The sequence below is a fragment of the Falco punctatus genome (assembly GCF_963210335.1).
Source record: "Falco punctatus genome assembly, chromosome: 8".
NCBI classification, from domain to species: Eukaryota; Metazoa; Chordata; class Aves; order Falconiformes; family Falconidae; genus Falco; species Falco punctatus.
In genome coordinates this window covers 47,959,133-47,981,036 of record NC_137588.1, presented here as the reverse complement: position 1 = coordinate 47,981,036, position 21,904 = coordinate 47,959,133, and the positions used below count along the sequence as shown (strand labels likewise).

At 35.3% G+C, this 21,904-nt stretch overlaps 1 protein-coding gene across 2 annotated transcripts in view; it reads left to right on the top strand.

Annotated features, from left to right (window-relative positions):
• Window positions 1-21,904, top strand: part of DOCK2 (dedicator of cytokinesis 2) — a 197,745-nt gene that overhangs the window by 36,596 nt on the left and 139,245 nt on the right. For both annotated transcript variants that reach the window (XM_080399958.1, XM_080399959.1), the window contains exons 22-25: window positions 968-1,102; window positions 4,716-4,824; window positions 13,208-13,278; window positions 13,944-14,050. In XM_080399958.1, coding sequence (XP_080256084.1) covers window positions 968-1,102; window positions 4,716-4,824; window positions 13,208-13,278; window positions 13,944-14,050 — 422 coding nt within the window. The remainder of the gene's footprint in view (window positions 1-967; window positions 1,103-4,715; window positions 4,825-13,207; window positions 13,279-13,943; window positions 14,051-21,904) is intronic.

Sequence of the window (21,904 nt, the reverse complement as noted above, 5' to 3'; positions counted from 1 at the left end):
GGAGTAAATGCAAACACAATGGATGTAGTGCCCAGAAGGCTGAGAGGCTGGAAGCATGATATTTTGGTCCTGAAATGTGAGTTAGGTTAGTGCAGGGAGCTGAGGATGTATTGGAGTGAGAGCGCGCTCTTTATATATTCTGTGCAGTAGCAAGCAGTTGTTAGAGCTATTATTTGCATGCAAGTATATTTGAAATATCATAGTGATCACTTACTAATGTTTTGTCAGTCCATGTGGTGAACTGTTAAGTTTCATCAAGAGGCAAGTGCTAGTTTGGTTTTTGTTGGTTGGTTTTATTTGTTTAGGGTAAGGTATAGTTGGTTTCCATTTTTGTAGTGATGTAAGAAACAAAACCTAGCCACCCTTATTTCAGTTTGTCTTATGGCTACATTCAAGTTCAAGTTTATGTCATCATATTAGTTTCATTGCTTAAGATGAAACCATAACTATAAATTAAGGGACTTATTTTTAGATGAGCTTTTGCACTTTTTAGCGGGTTGTGTCTTCAGCAAAAAAATGCATTTGGACACAAAGCAGGGAAGTGTTTAAATAAAATAAATATTTTAAGCAAATAATACTGTATAGCAGAATATTGTACTATTTATATGCAGTTAATTTATGCTGTGTAGTAGTGTTTAATCACTGTTTAATGTAGGTAGGCAGAAGTAACATTTTGTGTTAACTTGTGTAAGTACATTGTAAGTTTCTGCAAAAGTGCTTTCAGGGTTGTGTCAAGTCATGCTGCTCCTTTGAGATTGCTTTCTTGCTTGTGCAGTTGAGAATTTGCTCCTCATTTGTTTATACTGATTTGTGTAACATAAATGCAAAAATACATGCAGTACATTTTGGTGTGTGTGCTTGGCTAAGCATAAACAATTAGTTGGTGTAGCCAAACAAGTTAGAGAAGTTAATTAAAAAAAAGAAAAAAAAAGAAAGAAATTATTTTTAAAATGTTTTTTAACTTCAGGAAGTTAATGACTGTTCTGAAGACTTACTTGGATACCTCCAGCCGAGGGGAGCAATGTGAACCTATCCTAAGGACTCTGAAAGCACTGGAATATATTTTCAAGTTCATTGTTAGATCAAGGACATTATTTTCACAGTAAGTACCCAGGGTATTGCCATTTAACTAGCAGTCCGATATCAGAAATGTAAGTAGACCAGAGAAACAGAAAAAAAAAAGATTCCAGAACAGAACTGTGTTTTTGTTTTCACGAATAAAACATAAAAGCTGGCAACTGGCCTAAAACAGATACTGTGGAGATGTTTTTTTGAGAGGGAATGTTCAAAAATCTGCTTTCTGATTTACAGTGTAAGTTCCAGAGATGTATTTAGTAAATAAGAGCAAATTTCAAAGTGTGCCTATTCTTTGTGTCAGGTGGCTTGGACTAATGCCAGTGGATAGCCAAACACTGTGACAGATGGCTTGAAGCTGGATCCCTGTCCTTGAGATCAAGGTGTCCAGCAGCTCAGACTGTGCATAGAACAATGTAATCTTCAGTAATCATTGTCCAACTGAATTTAAGAGTTTCAGATCTCCAGTTAAGGAATTTATAGGGAAGACTAAATGGACTAGTTCTGTATAGCTCAGCCAAACAGATGAGGCGTAGCACTTACAAGTGGTATTCAATTTTAGGGAAAAGGAAGATGGAGAGAATGAGGGAGATGAAATCTGGAAGGAGAAAAACTATATTGCAGTAAATGTGTCCCCTGCTTTCTCTCCTAGCCTTTCAGGATTCTCACTATATCCCACAGACTTCATCCACATCCTCTGTTTCGTGTGCTTCATCTTTTTCTATTTATCCAAGGCTGATCTCCCCCTAGTACTTGTTCTGTGGTCCCTCTGCTAGATGGCTGAATGAATGCCGTTGCAGAAGATATGCAGTGGGAAACTCAAGACTATAAGTAGACTGAGTAGTTGGATGTTTGTGGTTGGTGGTCAATGCAACAATGCTGCTGGTAGATAGTCCCTTAGAAATATTCTTGTCTACAGCAATTTACTATTTATAGGTGCGTATAGATAAGCTAGGTGTAAAGCTATATAGGAAAGGAGATGGTGCTCATGATAACAGAATATAGCTGATAGTTCCAAAGCTTTGTTTTAATTTTTTTTAATAGATGTCATGGCAAAAGAGAGACATGTGTAGAGGATTATGGAAAATCTCTTGCATGGATGAAGGTCAGAAGGCAGGGTTTTGTTGCATGTAGAACTTTGGTCTCCGTTTTAATTCCTAGTATTAGCTGGTAGAAAAAAGGATACATTGGACCACCTGTGGCAAACTAGGTTATTGCAGTACGTTGAATATTCAAGTGATTAGGTAGCCATATCTATTAAATTTTAGTTTTCCCCATAAATGTCTTAATTGCAGGTCTGAAACTCTACATTCAGTTGGACAATTATTATAGGCAGTAATAGCTCTTGCAAATAGCAGCCTCTGGCAAAAATAACCAGTGAGCAGTATCATCTGATGTGATATATCCATCTAGAGCTGTTGTGATCTAACTTTTTGCAATGAATTTCCTATTGTCAGGCTGGTCATGAAGAAGAAGAAAATACAGAAAAAAAAGGATTCATGTATTTTTATTCGCATGAGAACAGTTAGGATTTACAATTGAAGTACTTAACTTTCAAGGGTTGAGATTAGTCTTCTTGGAGACAAATATTTTGAATTAATACAGCTGAGAGCGATCTTTAGATCATTCTTTCATTAATTTTATGGGCTGCTTAAGAAACTAAAATGCCTTGTTGATCCTGTTGAAGCTATAGAGACGTAATGAAAGCAAAAGGGTTTTTTTCATTCCAGTCTGCTGAACCAAGGTTATGTCTTGCAGCTGTTTGTTCAGTGAGTATGTGTTGCAGAAAGGTCATGTATATTAGCCAAAGGTTTACATAATACAGACTCTGAAAACATTAAATGTTTGCTTTCCTCTTTTCATTGGCCTAAGGTTGTTTTTGGTGGTGAAATTCAGGTACACTCTTGTGTGAAGTTGTTTCCAAGCAAATAATTAGTCATCCTTTAGAACTTACTTTCAGAACGAGTGATTTTACTGGAAAGTTAACACAGAAAATTGTGTCTAAATGGAAGCTACATGATGAGTCAGGTAGTAGAATTTGCATTCTACCTAGCTTAATTTAGTTCTGTTGTAAACTTAAAAAGCATGTTTAATACATGTTGTGTGACACTTCTGCCTCCTTGCCCCATGGGTTTAGTCAAGAAAGCTTCAAATTTCCACCTGCAATAAAATAGGTTTAGAAAACTTCATTTATCTTTGGAGCAATATTGTGTAGTCAATAGAAGCTGTATCAGTGCATTAGCCAAGTCACTTTAATAAACTCTGAGACTGGTACAGGCACGTTGTTACAACATACAGATACTTCATGCCCATTGAAAAATAAACTTAATTACCCCCCACGTGACACAATCTCCAGTATTTTAAAAAAAAACCCATTTGATCACAAACTAAGCTCCTAAACTAGCACTTGATAATAAATAAGATGACTTTTCTATGTAATGTGCTTGTATAGAACTTATTTTAAGATGCCTTTCACATATAAGGTTTCCTGGTATATATTCTTTGTACAGCCATCACCACAGGAGGGACATACCTCAAGCAGTGCACATCATGTATGCTGTATCCATGTGTATATGTAATTTTTTTCCTCCCTAGATAATGTTTTGGATATTGGGGTTCCTTTCTAATAACTGACTTGTATCTCATTGAAAAATATTGACCTAAGCAGTGCAGAGGCCATGGCCTGAATAGTGTCTCTTTCGGTGTTTTCCTTCACTCAGAGTTTCTTGTCAGTCACTGGATGAGTAGCAGTTTCAGTTTGTCCATGATGTAGGCAAAAGCTCATAATAATTTACCTTTAGTTTTCCTAAGGACTGAAGCTTCAAGCTGAAAAGAAAAGCATATGACACTGGAATACATGACTTTAAAAAGAGGAATTTTTCTCCTCTGATGGAGAATGCAGTACACCAGAGGTGCAGCATTTATTTAACAGGATTCTACACACACTTCAGGCTTCTTTTGTCACCTTGGCTTTTTGCTTGTCTTATTTTTCTTTAACTCTTGGCAGCCGTTTTTGGGTAACTAATTTAACATGTTATGAGTGGTTTTTTACTGTTTATGTAAGCAGTATGTAGTATTAATAGTATGAAGAATATAGGAGAGATAATCTGCAAGATGTAAGCTTTAGGACAGGGAATGAAGAAATAATGGAGCGAGCTTAATTTAAATGCACTTTTTGACTTTTAAGCATGAAGTAGGCTTTTTTCAGAAAGGAGACCAGTTAATAGGAACAGTAAAAATTGCTATTTGAAAAAGTGTCCAGAACAGCAGAAAAAAGAAACAGTGGTAATATGTGAAAGATATCCTACAGTAGCTCAGTTGCAGTGGAAAATAAAGTTTTTTTGCATATAAGTCACTTTGAAAGTGAAATGACTTTTTTTTTTTTTTTTTATAAGCTCAAACCTGGGAGGTGTCATTCTTTAGAGGCTTCTTAAAAAATTAAAAATACTTACACTGTGTTCAAGCTGAAGAATTTCTACACAATATGGTGAATAGCTGATACAGCCCATTGGTGAAATATCTATGTACATAACATTGGATCAATTTATAAAATACACTTTTAAAGTAATGTTAAATCTGGTACATTTAGGACTATGAAACTTGCTGATTCTGAAAGGATAACTCGATGCATCTCTCAACAGACTATATGAAGGTAAAGAACAAACAGAATTTGAAGAATCTATGAGGAGACTCTTTGAATCCATCAGCAACTTGATGAAAAGCCAACATAAAACTGCCATTTTGCTGCAGGTTGGTGTGTGCTTGGAAGCAAGTTTGTTTTGGTTTTTTTTATGGTTTTGGTTTATGGGTTTCTTTTTAAATTTAAGAAAATACATTCTTAGGAAATTTATACTTCGTGCCTCTCTTGTAATTCCCCTTCACTGGGAGACAAAGGTGTCTAATAAAGTTTGAAACCTAGACCGAAAAGGTTAGGACAAGATATTTATATAGTTTTATGAATGTAGTGAGTGAAAGAACCAAAACACAGATGCTGGAACCTTTCAAGGAATCTAATGAAGTGAAGCCTCCACCAGGGGCTGAATGTTTAATTCTTGTGTTTCTTTAGATAATGCAAAACTGAGATTCCACCATCTTAGTGTGAGAAGTAAACTTCATAGTATTAGCCTTTTGGCAGTGTGTTGTTTAAACAACTGAAAATAGGATTGAGGTTTCCTATTCATGTCGATCATAGTTATTATAACACTTTGGACTCTGATGTTTTAAGGAAAATAGGAAAGGGGCTATTAATATCAAATAATTGGTATGTAGTTCTGTATTACATTAAAGAAAAATATCAAGGCTTCCTATAAAGTAGGAGGCAGAAGATTTTATTGGACAGCTGCAATACTGATGCTTCATACATACTTTATTAAGAACTCTTCCTATTTATTGGGCTTGACTTTTCCTCAGCTTTTATGTTTTGATTCCTTTTGCTATGACATACTAGGAGTGGAAGCCAGTGAAAAAGTCTCTGTCTTGAAAAAATCCTCAGGTGGCTGATCTTGATGTTTGGGTTATCTGACACTTTCCATGGAGTGTTTATGTGCAACTGCCAAAGAGCTAAAAAAGTAAAGACTGCTTTAACTGAATAATACCACAATTATAGTACTATGTTCTAAACGCATTTGAAAATCATTCAGATACTCTCTGACATTGACAATTTTGTAGAGGCCATCCTGGGAATAGTTCACACATTTGAAAGACACTGCATGAGAATCAGGAGAGATAGATACTTCATATAATGATGTTTGTTCTTGTGGTACTTGTACTGTATTAATATGTTAAGTAATAAATAGATCTCAGAGGCTTTTATGCTTTTCAGGCGAGGCATGTCATGTCACTGCATGCCTCCCAGCCTTAATTTCAAAATGGTTGTGATTGTCTACCTGTGTTTCCTCTAATAAGCAGGGCAGTATCTCCTTGAGAGTGACAAGAGACAGTTGTAGAAGACTGTTTTGCTTAACTGTTGCTGGGACACATGAATGTGTTTGCAAGCAGTGATGCTGACTCTGAAATGGCTGATGAGTGTGTCTAAAAGCAGGTGATATAACACTAATGGCAGTATGGCATTGGATGCACTGGTGAACATTGATTGTGCTTACTGTGATTCCCGTATTTCCATATTTAATGGTAGTTCTTAATATTACTCCTGTTTAGCAAAAATATTGTAGATCTTTGCTGATGCTCTTAAAAATAGCAGAGCCTTGAAAATATAACAGAACATCTCTCTGCAGGAATAACCAAAGAAATCTATGCTTATTTTAATGAGCATGTAAACATGTTGCAAAGACAGACTAGCTATTGAACGTATGTTAATACAAACTCTTTAAAGCACATAGCTGTTATGCTTTGCCCAGTACCATCTTAAACATGAATATTTTGGATTTCTAATGAGTGCTCTCAGTTGTGAAAAAAAGACAATATTTATGCATAACCATGAAGCACTGGTGGGCTTCTAAGTATCACTCTGCACCAGCTACTAAAAAGTTTTCTTTTTAGTGGAAACATTTTATGTGCGATCTGAGGTACTGGTTTATATCATAACTTTGCTGTTGTCCCCAGTACTGATAACAGAATACAGACATGTTTCTGCAAGAACCTGTGAAGAGGTTGCTTTACATACAGTAAATAAAAACTACTGCATTCATGCTATAAAATTCTAGTAGGAGAGGCATGGAATGAGAAATGTCCCAGAGTAAGTTTAGTTCCTGGTGTTGGAAATAAGTTTATTGGAGGAAAAAAAACTACTAAAAGAAATCACCCTACTCCATCACAAACTCCATAGGCATGTCAGTCATAGCAGCTTTCCCAATGGACAATATGTTTTTCTGTGCCTATTGGAGGAGATTTCAGTTACAACATTTGAGACTCCTGGTCTGGTAGTTGGATATGAGTTGTTCATAACAGGCCAGAAAAACGGACATAATTCCTGCATTGGGTAAGATGGAGCAGAAGTGAGTGGAAACAGGTTCATAAGTATTTCTCTACCTGAAATCAACACAGATTTCCCCCCCTCCAGCCCCCATATTAAATTGTGAGATGACAATGATAGATGCTGTAGTAGTACAAAGTTAGCTTTGAAGGGTAAGGGACAGGTGGTTATTCAGAGATATTACAAACACACAGGACTCCATAGGTGTTATACTTCGCATACCCAGAGAGGAAAGTTCACAGAGTCTGTTGGAAAAATAGATAATCGAACTATCAAAACAGCCTTAAATCTGTCACATTTGAAAATATCATTAATGTGAATTAAAGTGGAACTTTGGTAGGGTCAGTTGAATGAATCCAAGTGGATTACACTCTGAAGGTACTGGAGCAGAATGTTTTAGGAGCCCTGAAGAAAACTGAAGTAATTTGGTTTCTCAGGATATTAAACTTGAAATGAACTAGTTTGCAGAGCCTTGGAATGTGAATTTTTAACCGTTATTTCACCCTTAGTTGTTCAAATATCTGTGAGATTTAGCTTAAGAAGATTTAAAGAATTCTTTTTGAAACTGGTATGTCTGTTCTCTGGTAATGATTTTTTTTTTAAAAAAAAAAAAGTTTGAACTCGGTATTTTAGTCAGTAGCAATTTCCCAGTCATTTTTTACTGATAGCAGTCATACTCAGACTTGTGTTGAATATTAATTCAGTCAGGAAAAGATTGTTTATAAAATTACATGTCATATGAAACAACCTAGTCAGAGCCAGGAGCCCTTTATTGTTTCAATTTAATTTTATCTTCTAAGTGGTATCTTACTTCCTGATCTGTTACATGCTGTATAAGTTTACAAAAATTAAAAAATTTAGCTGTTCAATCTCTTGTTCTAAAGCTGGCTGAAGTGAATAGGTGCTCTGAATGACTTCTCTGCCTGAGCTTTGAGAAGAGTAGATATCTGGTTCTGTTTTGCAGTAGTGTTTATATAAACTTTGAACAGCTGAAGACTGACTTGTTAATGTATTGTTGGTAAACTGGAAATTTACATGTCAAAAAAAATTAGGCTTCCCCCCCCCCCCCCCCCTCTTCTGGAGCTGATGAAGGTTACCTCTTTTGTTTAAAGATACAGACAGAATGCTTCTCAACTTCAAGCATTGAAGGAAGTAATTTTACTACAGTTATGATTATAATTTCAATATCCTAACTTTGCTGATGTTTGAAAGCAACCATATGAACTGGCGAGTGACCTGTTTTCAGGTCCTGGGATGTTACTTTGTAAAGAGATTGCACCTTGTAGTTGAGACTGGGAATGTTAAAAATTCACTAGTACAAGTATCAGTGTGCATATGCAGACTAAGGATTCTTCCTAAGAGATTTTTCACAGATTTTTCTTGTAATTCTGTAAAACAATAATGTCAGAATTTATACTGACTTACTGGTGCTGGCACTGATCTTCCTATATACTAGACTTAAACCTCTATAAAATTTACTTTGGCAGGGATGATGTTACAGCTCCCTTTCATTTATAAGGTGCTTCTCTGTAGCCATTTCAGATGAATTTTGTCATTTTTAGAGGTGTTTTTTCCTAAAGTCTCTACTTCTAAGGATAGACTTACTGAAATCTGGAAACTTGGAAATTTCCAGGATGTGCAAATAGTTTGGTCAAGGCAGATTCTGGGGTTGAGGCAGAGCAGGGAAGTATTAGCACCTTCTTTCTTTTCTCTTAGACCTCAAAGGAAAAAGCATCATTTTTCTGCAGATATGTTTTGTGTCTGTGTAAAGCAACCTATGTTTCTGGGGAATAAGATTTGATGAATTATTCTACATTTTCAGATATTTTTTTTCATAAGGTCATACTATTGATGTCTCATTAGTCTGTGAGCATGCCCTTTCATTGACAAGCTTGTGGTCTCAACCTTACATTACCAACCAAGCCCCATATTCTTTTCCAATAACTGTTCTGTCCCCCAGCTGACACGTTACATTTGAACTACAGGTAGTCTTGTCTGTTGTAAATGTCAGCTACACTCAGCTTGATCCTAGGCACTGGTTTCAGAAAGTAGTACTTCCAATTCTATACATGCTTTCAGAAACGTTCTATGACATATTCTCAAGGTCATGGAAACAAAGGAAGAATAAATTATCTGTGGTATTGAAAAGCATGAAGATGTTACATTTCTCCTCTCATTCTTTCCCACACATTTTAGACCCATTCATACTGCTGCAGTAGATTCTAAAAACTTAAAACTGTACAGAGGTGCACGGACTACTTAGAAGAGAATAAGGCTAGGAAAGTTACTGACAGTGATGCTTTGTGGTGTACAATAGGGGATGGCATAGCAGCTTCTTAAAGTTGCCTTGATAGCAAATAAAATTAGACTAAGCTGCAGAGCACGGATGATTTCTGTGAATGTTCTTTTCATCTCAGGGGTACTTGAATTTCATGAATATGTATAATGTAATGTTGCAAAAGAAGGCAACAAAAAATAAGTTTGGTCAGGAGTAAAGGTTAAAATAAATTTAATGGTATATTGTGTATGTAAGAAATAACTTTCTGAAATGCTGTGGGTTTATCTGTATCCTGCTTAAAAATTAATCTCTAAGGTCTGAAGAATGCAGAACATCTTGTACTGCTTACTAGGAGATTTTTATGACTTCATTAAGGGCAGTGCTCAACTGCATCCATAGTGCATCATTTGAAGCAATTATGGCAAATGAAACCTGGGAGTTTAAAAGAATTCAGGAGTTATTCTTGTTATTGTACTTCATTTGGTCCTACAGATCTGCAGAGAAATGGTAACTATATCCTTCCTATTTCCTTCCTCATACAAGTGCAGAATAGGGAATATGTGGGGAGGCAGACAGCACAATAGACCAAGTATTATTGGAGTACTGCTTGAGATATTTTTGTGGCCACTGGCAGCCCTTTCCTTCAATTATCTTTCACAGTAACTATGAATTGGTGTAAAACAAAATTCAGATGCTGCTATTGTAAATTATCTTCATATAGTATTTGTGTTAAAAAACAAGAAACAAGACATTGCTGAAATAAAACTGGGACTAGGACGAGTTTCTAGGCCACCACAGGTATTTGTGCAGATGTTATAAATACTCTGTGTTTCACAGTCTTGTTTAAAAACCAAACCAACAAACAAACAAAAGAAAAAAAACAAACCCTCACACACACACACACACACACAAAAACCCCCCAAAAAACCCCACCCAAACTTTTTTCCCCAACCTGTTTCAAGGGGCTAATAATGGCTAAGATCAGTATGAGATACAATGTTTCTGTTGAAGCAGTAATAGCTTTTAAACACTCCTTTGGGCTTCCCAGGTTTGTGTATGAATGTGGGGATGAGATCTGCAGAGGAATGACTTTATCTGAGGGCACTTTAAGTCAGCATTGAGCCAGTTTGAAATACTGCATACACCCTTGTTGCAGACTAAATTCCTGCTGTTTGGATCAAGAACTGAACAGTTGTTTATTTTTCTTCTTTTTACAGTGGAAGCTCGTAGAAATAAAATGATAGCTTTATGGTGTTTAAAAAACCTGAATGAAAGCCAAAAAAATGCTGTGCTCTGATTGTCCTTATTCTAACCTTGTTACTCCCAATAAAGAAGAAACTAAGTTTTTAACAAGAACTTTGCTGTGTAGAGATACAGAGATGTATTGCATCTAGATAAGTTCTATTCTAAGCCACTTCCTGAGTGGCTGTTTCAACTTCATTGAAAGTTTCAATATAGAGATGGTGTGATCTTGATAACTATTGAGGAAAACAGTAGACTGCTTTTCATTTAGTGCCAAAACCAAAAGCTTGTCAAACCATTGGCACATTAAAATTTCTGATTGGTAACTGGAAAGAAAAATTCTTCTTCCTTGTTCTTTGTAGTTTTGATTGTATATTCATACTAACATTCTCTCCCTGCTGGTTGTGGTTTTGATGTGCTTCTCAGTTTCCTGTTGGTCTTGCCATGTTCATTACACTCCTCACTAGAAATATTTGACTAGGCTCTATTTTTGTATGTGTTTATGCACTCTATCATAACTGTTGTCTTACCGTCTGTGTACATACATTTTTTTTGTCCTGAGCAAGCTGAAATATTGATGTTCTGGGGCAGCTAGTGTGTATTTCAAATGTTCAACTTGTGCATTTGCAATGCTCTCTCATAAAGTTTTTGTTTAGACTAATCTTTGTATGATAGTTCAAATGATTTTCCTGTTGTTTGAAACCAAGTTATAAAATCTCAGGAAACACAAATTCTAATAGTTACAGTCCCTATAAGCAAAGGACATAAAGCAGGAGTTACTATGGTTTTCAAGGTGGGCAGTAAACTCCACTGTTCTGAGTGAAAGGAAATTGTGGAATTTCAGCATGTATTTATTGGATGACTTGTTTATTCAGTCCTGTAGCATACGCCCCACCCTATTACCCTGAAGAAAAGACAGTAAGAATCTACGTAATGTATAGTTTTAGGATTTGTTCTCACTATTTTACTAACCCAGGATGTATCCTGGGTAGAACAGGCCTGTTAAGGGAAATTGAGCTATATTAGTAATACGGGATTTCACATTACTGTAACTTAGTTTTCAGCAAAATAGTAGATTACACACTAAAACTGCACAATGAAGTAAAGCTGTTGTTATTTTTTTTTATTTTCATAACCTGGACCAAGAAGAGGGTAGTCAATCTAAAACTTTGTAAACTGATTCTCTTTACTATGGTTGGATTTATGGCAGCATGCAAATGTAATTGATGTGATTAAATATATTTTCTTCAGCTGTAAGTTTGTAATAGCAGAAGAGATTAACTGTAGCTTTTTACTAAGAATTTTTGCACAATCAAAAATTGATGCTGTGGTCAGATTTTTAGACAGGCAAAAATGTTTTTGGCACAAAGACACTCTGGTTTTCATCTGAAATAAGATCAGAGAAAAACAGCTAATTTCTTTTAGATAAATAACTATCCCTAGATGTTGCTTCTTCTGGCAATCAGTGATTACACAGCATTTTTATGCACATTTGAACTTGCATGAAAAGGATGCAAGTGACCTACTAAAATTGGAAGGTGGGAGGGAAGGAATAGACTGATGTCCTGCTTCAGACCTATATCAATTCGGCCAAGTTCTCCTTTCTGACAAATTATGTAGCATTTTACCAAAAATACTTTTAAAATCACAAAGTCAGTTTTTCCTTGAAATTTATTACAGCTCTCAGCCAAGAAGTATGGCTTATCTTTTTGTATGTAAAGTATTTGAGAAGTACAAGCTTGTTAGTGGGAAGGTAAGTCACAGGTCATTTTGTGAATGTAAAAATCATTGTAGGCAGCTTTTAGTATCTAAAGCATAAGTAGAGAAATGAGAGGACGGTGGCCCAGCAAATGTTAAATATGTTTAACATTTTTGCTTTTTATTGCAAATATTTTACTATGTGTGCTTTCAAAAGATACTATAGAGGCTAAATACTTTCAACCTGCAAAGGAACTTTATGACAGAGTACTGCAAGTTAGTCTTTAAGGGTGTTAGCCTTAAATGTTAGTGATTATTTTGAGCCTGAAAATTACCTGCTTAAGTATCCTTCTCCATGTAAGAATAGTAACATGTGTCTCTCTCTTACCCTTGCCATCTTTTGATTATTCAACTACGCTGTCAAAATATACTTCAGAAATTGTTAGGATAAGATAAACCATCAGATAGCTTAGCTTCAGGTGGTTGGTTAGGGAGATGATGCTATTTCGTCTGTTCCAGAATGTGTAGCTTTGGGGTGGATATATGACAGTTGTCCTGACTTCTGCCTCCTGTGTGGCACATTTCTGGGATGGGATTCATACAAAGTATAATCAAAGAGCTTCTGCTTTAGTCAGTGCTTGGTTTATACACTTGCATCATAATTATAGTCTTAGTGGTGTACAAAGACTATGATCTACAAAGGGGATCTTACCCCTTTCAGGGGTATACAAAGAGAATATGATCTGCTTGGTACTATTCTATTTAAGTTCTTCTGCATATCCTTACCGTAAGAGCCCTTGTGTGCCTAGTACTCTACGGTGAAATTAATATTAAAATCTGTTGTAAAATTTCAGTCTGAGGAAAGAAGTCCAAATTAATAATTTGTTTTGTGTGCATCTGTTTCAGTGGTGTACTCTGTATTCTTTATATGCTGTATATGCAGATAAACATACAGAATTAACACAATCTATATATCAATGCAGGTTGCTGCCTTGAAGTACATACCATCAGTTCTTCATGATGTTGAAAAGGTCTTTGATGCCAGGTTACTGAGGTGAGCTGCTTTTGAGCGTATAGTAGATGTATCACATGGTGTATAAAATATATCGTTGCTGTGAACAACAAATTCTTATAGAGCAGTTTGAATCAACAAAGCTACGACAGCTTGTACTGATCAAGACAGTGGTGGAATTCTGGGCGTATGTTTTTAACCGGGAGTTCTCATCTGTCTTACATCGTGACAGAATTCATTATTGTGTCCTGATACTTAAGTAATAACTTGGTGAATAAAATGAGCAAGTGGAACAATCTATGTTTTTTTCCCCTCTTCCTCTCTCCCTGCCCCTCCCTTGAATAAGCCCTGTTCCAGAAAACCAAACCTGATTTTAGCAGTTTGAAATAATTATCTATCTTTATTTGACAAAGATAAATTGCCTCCACCACGTGCAAAAATATTGTTATTCCATTGAAAACAATGGAAAACAATAAACACTTGTAAACATGACCAAAATCTAGTTCATCCTCATCTTGTTTCTCTTGAAAGTTTTTTTTTCTAACCTGCTACTGATCTCTTGTCAATATTTGTGATATGGTAAATAAATCTAAGTCTTAAAACAAAATAGATGTTTAGAAATACGTGATCATGTGTTCTTTCTCTGTTTATTAACACATGATGAATTAATCTGTACAGTATTTATGACACTTTTCCTTTACATACAGCCAGCTGCTCTATGAATTTTACACTTGCATTCCACCAGTGAAACTACAGAAGCAGAAAGTGCAGTCCATGAAGGAAATAGTATGCAGCAACCTTTTTAAAAAACAAGGTAAATAAAATAAAATGCCTTTAAGGCTTAAAATAGGTGTGAAAACGTTGACTGACATGTTTTGTGCAATTCATGTTTGAAATTGAGTAAAAATAATACTGAGAGAGTGTGAATGCCAGAAGTCTGACCTCTGGAGAGGCTTCACCTCTTTCTACAAGATGGCTGTTGTGCAAGGGGTGACTGCTAGCCTAGAACAAGGAACAGGTGAGTCTCAGTGGAACAGTTTTCTGTGTTTTTCTTACGATGTAATGATTAGATGGGTGGAGATACATATATCCTTTCAACCCATTTGTAAGCTCAATAGTGAAATAGGAATGTGAAATGAAACCTTGTGAACACAGCTTATGTTATATAAGGCCTCTGTCTGGGCAGAGGAAAAAGTCTGATTGTGCTGTAATATAGCTCCGCTGCAATGCAGCATCTCTGTTTATGGGAATTACGATGTTTCTTAACCTTTATCAGAACTTGGTGTCTTTCTCCACAGTCAGGAGTGATAAGTGATATTGAACTGTCTTTATCGGCCTTATGCTTAATTTTCCTTCATATTATTACAGAAAGGGAATTTTTGCTAAAGGAATCCTGACAGAGAAGCCCAGTTCTAGGTGGTTGAATTCATCTTCGTTGTTAAGTGTTCGATCTCCTTTCTTGTGAACTGAGTGGTTTGGTTCTCTCTTAGCATTTCAGTGTTGTGTAGAAGGCCTCCAGAACTTTGAAAGGCACACGAGCTGCTCAGATAGTGTCCCTTTTATCAGAATTTCAGTTTCTGAAAATTTATACGCAATGATTTTAGGAACTTGACAGTACAATAATAGGTAGCAAATAGTACTGAGCATGAGTAGAGTGAGAGGATTGCTCTACTCATCTCATTCTTCTGTGTTGCCAGAAAAGAGATGCAGTTCTGATTAGCTAGGACAGGTAAAAATTCAGCTTTATTTTAAGACCTGTGTTGCATTCTATTGAGACTGAAATGTGTATTGTAAGCTATAACAATAATTAGCTGTGTCTGTTGTGTTTTGAGACCATTGTAGATTTCCTGGACAAAATCAAGAAAATAACGTAGTTGGTTTTATTGTTTAGAATAAGCTAAGTAGTATTTTATCCTATATTTACGTTATTAATTTCATGGTTATCAGCAGTGATTTCTTTTTTTACTATGTGTAAGACTCAAGGTTGCTTGAATCAGTGGAACTTAAGTAGTTACAACTTGGGTATCTGCAGGCACTAGTCCAAGCTAGTAAGAGGAGATCCAACTAGTTAATTTTCAAACAGATGCAATTCTGTTTTCACAATTGTTTCCTGTAGTTTACACTATTTCTATTTTACAAGTAAAGTCTGTTATTGCACTACCAGTTGGTTTTACTGCTGCTTCTAAGATCAGAAGCACCTGTCTTAGCTTTATCTCTGTTTCTTGTGGTGAGTAGCATTTAGACCAGATGAAAAAATATCCTCTCACAAAGCTGAAAGGCTTTTGGGTTAAAATAATGCTCTCTTTTGAGCACTTGTTGTTAATAGAATTCTATCAGTTACATTGACTATGTTTAATACTGAAGAAATTAAGTGTAAGATATGAAGGTTTTTTGGGGTGCATGTATGCATACAATCTTCTGTGCAATCTATAGGTACATAAGGTACCGGCCTAAACTCTCAGGTTATGAAAGCGTTGATTCATCTCTGGAAATCCACTGCTTTGCTATCTGCAAGAACAGTTAAAGACTTAAAGCAGCTGAGTAATTCTAATTCTGATACTAAGGATATTACTTCCTTTAATCTGACTTTTGTTAAATTTTACACTTTCAGTGTGACACATTAGACTCCGGTCAAATACCATTTTTCTGGAAGAAAATCTAAACTTTTTCTTGTTCTGTCTCAGAATTTTAGAAGACAGAGCAAAAGCAGACACTGCTGTGGAATAATAATGGTTTGATAATTTTTCTTTGAAGATACTTGTCACATTGAAATACATCGGGTATTGGTTTGTATATCAGGAGTGTTGGTCAGGGCAACAGATCCCATGCTCTTACTATAAAGAATAAAGCCCTAATAAAGATTCAGAAGGAAAACAGTTGAGCATACAATATCCTGTGTGCTTCACAGTTCTGCTGACTTGCATCTTACTCTGTTCAGTGACAGCTCCTTTCTTCCATATCTGTGTATGCTCCAGAAGAGAAAAGAGTAGGGTTTTGGATTCCAAGGGAGCTACTATTATAGTTATCTTAGTGTGGTGCTCATTTCATGTGTTAAACAGGCTTTTGCTTTAGCTGTGGTCTGTTAATGCAAAATGTTCTGTAAAGAATTTGCTCTTTGCAGATAAATAATAATAGATTGCTGTTTGTTTGTAAATGCAGCTTGTCTGATGTCTTGAAATATATAGCTGGTATGTCATTGGAAATGTCTGCCTTGGAATATGCTGTGAATTATGAAAAGAATATATGTTTTCAGTTTCTGTATTTTTAAGGTAGTAATGAATAGGAAATTTTGCTAAGAGGATTTCTAATTTTGAGGAGCTTTTATTAAAACAATAAATGGTGCTTTTTGTATACTGCTGACCAGATAATCAATACATTGTAATTTTTCCCAGACACACAGTTAGTGGATTGATTTAGTCTTAGATTCTTAGATTTATGAACTGAAAAAAAAAAAAAATGTCCAAAATCTCTCTGTGCTATCAAACACTTGGCAGCAAAACCAAGCAACTGAGACCATAAAGGCAGCCTATAATACTCAAACCAGTTTGCCAGCCTAGTTTCTTTGCACTGGATCCTGTGTTACTGAATAGATCATTGTGATCCAAACTTGCATTAGTCGTTGACAGTTAAAGTGTATGCATTTGATAATATGTAGAAATTAACAGCTTGTTTATATGCTTATTGTGATTATATATGCAAGATCTATGTTAAAGTGTTTTTACTGTGGTACTTATAGTAATACTTGGTATATAATTATATAATAACACTTTGATGCTGTTGTTTTTAGAGGAACCTGGGGAAATAGATTGATCATTTTTAAATTATTCCTTTAAAACAAAGGATGGGCCTCTGAAGAAGGAGTTGCCCAGAATATAGCAATCAAGTTCATTTAATTTTAATATAAATCTAAAACATGCCCAGTCTGTGTTAGCTTTATCATGATGTATTATTTTAGCAATATCTGACTTATGTCATGATATTGCTAACTAGAGAATATTCATTTAAAGATTTTGTACTTGAGTATTTTGATGGAATAGCAGAATAACACTGCTTCTTGTTGTTATTGTAGAGTTTAAATGTTATACATAACTGAACCTCTCAATTTCCCTTCCCCCTCCTCCCCGCCTTCCTGGGTTGGGCAGGGCGGGAGGCAGGCATACCTTTTCACCATCCTCAGTGCAGCTCAGGGTCAAATAGAGTCTAGCAAGCATATTTTCCTTCTCATGGAATGGTGTTATGATGAAGTTGCCATTCCTCCACCACTTTGTATGGCCAACTATGTTACTTTTGCCTCAGTGGTGTTACCTGAGTAGCTGTTGGGGTGTTTAGTCAAAGAGTTTCTCTTTTGGGTGATGATCTTTATAACTTTCCTTTCACTCAACCTGCCCTTATATTACCAATTGCAGAAAATCACCTTGGGATAATCACAGTGTGTCTTTTATCTAACTGACATTTTATGATTATTTGCATTTATGTTTTGTTTTCATATTGCTTGGATTTAACCTTCAAGTTCTAAGTACCATAGAGGAAAGTCCACAACATGTTTGAGTATATGCACTGAGAATGTGAAAAGACCAATACACGATGAATGATCTCCAACACTATAGTACTATAAAAAAAGTTTCTGTACTGTGCTATTGAAATATTATGCACGGTACAAAGCAAACAAGTCCTTTTTCTTGTACATTGATGTGGTGTAAAATACAAAATTCCAAAGGTGGGTTTTTTTTCTCTACATTAAATAATATTGTTTTAAAATGAATTGTGTAGCAAACCAACTGTGTTTGCAGGGTGTAGACAATGCCTGATTCATTACTCCAAGCAATGAGGTGGAAGGTAATTTACAAGAATGAAAGCATATGTAGTGTTTCACATAATAGGATGCATCATGATAATTAAGCTAGGATTGCCAACAGTATCATTAACTAAAGTTCACATTTATCTAGAGCAGGTAGTATTTTTTTCTGTCATAAATATAGAATATATTTAACCAAATTGCTAATTACAATGAAGTCTATTAATTTGCATGTGTTTCAAATTATCCATTTTTCTTCCAGGCTTTAGTATTTAGTCTCTTTCCACATAGCTCATTACAGTTCCAGTTTCAATTCACTTATTTCCATTCCTGATTGCATTGTCTTTATAATTCAATTGGATAGCATATATTAGTATTTCTTTTCCTTTACCCATTGATGTTCACAGCATTTTCTAAGGAAGCAGACTTGGGAAAACATGAAAGATTTGAAAAATTTGTGAAATTTGTTTTTATTAAGTTACAAATGAACCTGAAGTTGGAAGCCTTGAGGTTAAACTGAATTTACAGATACATATAATTAGACATTCAAAAGTTTTCACTGTAGACTGTCACGGAAAAGAGTGCTTTTGTCAGATAGGATGCATGGTCCTGTTGACTGCTACTGTAATTGGTCTTCAAATGCCCCACAGCGCTACAGCACTTTTAGAAGCCTTTAAATTACATTGACAGATTTTTTTGTTGAGGCACCAATTTCTTGTTCCCACTCTGTAAATATAATACAGCTTAGAGGAATTATGATGGTTCAGGTGTTTGAGGGGCTGAATGGTGGAAGGCTGATGCTTTCAACTGCTTGTGCACTTTCACCATAACGTTTAAGAATATTCTAACAGGATGTGTGAGCAAATGCACAGACATTTATCAGGTTTTGTCTTCAGACAATATTATGTCCTTCTTGATCAAAGGACAAGAAATCTTAACCCTAATTTTTGGCACTTTCATTCTATATCACTCAATAATTCATTATTTAAAGATATCAGAAGGAAAGAAATGATTGTCTTGTCCTGTATAAACACCCCTAATGGGATTTCAAAGTCTCATTTACGATGTAAGAAGCTGTCTCCTGTCACATATCTTTCCCTTTGTATAGTGGGATGTAATGGATTATTCTCTCCCTCATGTGAAATTCTGTACTGGAAATACCAAAGAAAAGATATGTTAAAATTGCTTCATTTCTATGTAAAACTACTTTTGATGCATAACTTTTTTTTTTTTAGTTTTTGATTTTTAGAAAACCTATTGCTAAAATTCCCTGACCATCTCTCCATTTTTGAGAGATCACCAAATTTAGACATAGCTCTTAACAAATTACATACAATTTTTATTGTCGTTAGTGTTCCTGAGCTTATAGTGTTTGGAGCTAGATTTTTATTCTAAAATGACCATGGATTATTTGCCAACATTATGCTGTAATTTGTAAATCAGTTAGCCTTGGGATAATAGGCTTGGGTTTTTTTTATTGGTGTGAAATGAATAAAAAGTACTTGAACAATATAATAAAATGTGTATGTATTTACACTGCTGCTTTTGACTTTGTATTCTCTAGAGGTCCACTCCTGATTAGGAGTTTGTGCTGTAGCAGAATACTGTGAGATCTACTCCAAAGAATATAAACTCTAAGTAGGTCACACAGATGGTCTCTGGCAGGGGTGGGAATAGAGTTGCAGTCTCCTGGCTTGAAATCCAGGTCCCCTACTCACTGTGGCTGTAGACATAGCTACTGCATGTTCAGCATATGCAAACCACTTGCTGATTTTGGAAGAACAGCAGCAAGAGACATATGTTAGCAGTAGGGGTTAATTTGCCAGATGCCAGGAGAAATGCTGAGACTGTAGTAATTATTTTTTTTTTCCTAACTGAAGAACTCTCTCTACCTGTCTTGTTTAAACAACAGTACAATACTTACACACAACCATCATTAGACTCGTTTCCTAACATTTATGTGTACATTACTGAGTTTTACCTGTGAAATACTTGGATTCTTTCATTTCACTGCTTGAAAATTGTTGGTAGTTCATTTGTTGGTGATCTAGAAGAGCAAAGATTTAAGTCAGATCTGATATTTATTCATCAAGTAATGCATGTATAAAAGTGTTCTAAATTTCTGTGGTGCAGCTGAGGAAAACTGTTAATAGATTGGTCCTGTGCTATGAATATTGTGCGTGTGTGTTATTAATTATATACAGGTTAAACTATGGCATCTTTTCAAGGAGATTATAATCTTAAATACTGTAATATTAAATTTAAGCAGACCCAGTGAAATAAGTGAACTGTAATGTAGCATGTGTAACATAGCATGAAGTGAATGCAGATGGGTTGGGTAATGTTACTTTTTTGTACAGTGGAGCCTCAGCAATTTAAGATTGTTCTGCCAGACTCTTTAATGAACTTTGTCTGAAAAAAACAGGAAGATAGTGACTAGTGCCTTCATGTTCTTCAGAATTCTTCTTTTTAAAGGCCTGAATTTGTTACATAGGCTATGATATGTCAGCAAATGCAAATTGGTGTTGTATAATGCCTATCTTTTACAAGGAATATAATGTTTAGGGTTTTGTGAATTTAGGTGTTTTGTTTCTTTTTTTTTTTTTCTTTGAAAGATCCAGCTGTATGTCCAGGGTGTGGTTTCAGTATGTGCAAGTCAGGGTCAACAAAGAAAGATTTTGAAGTGTCGGCATATAATCAGCATCAAGTCTGTAGTCTTTCTAAGTAACCCAATTAAAGATTTAGAATAAAGTGCATTGGTTTTACTTTCAGGACTGTAAGAAAAGTTTTGTTTAAAAAAAGTATAAGAAACACTAATTTCTGATTAAACATTTTCCAGTTTGTTTATTATTACTGGAATTGAGTTATAGATATTTGTTTTACCTGTTCTTGTAATCTTATGTTTTACTCCTACTGATAGAAGTATTTAAGCCAAAGTTTCGTGTGTTTTTTTTTTTTTTTTGTTTTCTGTGATTGTTTTCCTGCACTGTTTTCAACACAGCTTTTCAACATTTTAAAATGTTTGAATGTAAGAAATTGTTACTGCATTTGACTCTCCCATTTTTTGCTGCTGGGAAAAAAATTGAAAATACTCATTGTTCATAAATTCCTTTTAAACAGTTCTCTATTGAAACACAAAATCTTTCCTGTGGATTCAGTCTTGATTTTTTTACTTAGCTTTGAAAATATTCATTTCAGAAATACATTCTGAGAGTAGGGTGTTTTTTTTTTTTGCTTCCTCAGTTTGTGGTATGTGGTAGTGCCTTTAGGGGTACGTTACCTTTAAAGCATCACTTCAAATTTTGTATTCATTTTTTGCCAGTTCTCTTCCTGTGGTATTTTGATATGGATAAGGATGGCATGTGCATATCTCTAGGTATTTATCTGCACACTTTTCTGATGGATGCATGTAGTTTAAAGCCATTTCTTCTGTTTATGGAGGAGTAGGTGACATGCTTGATATAGCTACTGGTAACTTTTCCATAGACTTGACCCATTATGGCAGGTTTGTAGTTATATTTGTTTAAAATCTTGATATATTGAGGGAAATTTCAATCAAGTTAGGTGAACTAGTTTTAACAATGAACTTATAAATATATGTGTAAAAACTCTGTTTACAACTGCTTCAAGTGGAAAAGAGAGAGCAAAAACATATTACAGAAGTTGATATGAAGCTGTTACTTTAGCAAAATTTTGGTAATCAAATGAAATGTGGAAATATGCACAATATTCCATAATCCAAACATAAGACAAATGTTTAACTCCGCAGAGAAGATATGCTGACAAGCATTCATGGCAGGCTGGCAGACTATTATAATTGCAAGCTGGAAAAGGCACTGAATGCTTAAAAGTGTTGTTTTGGCTACAGCAGCT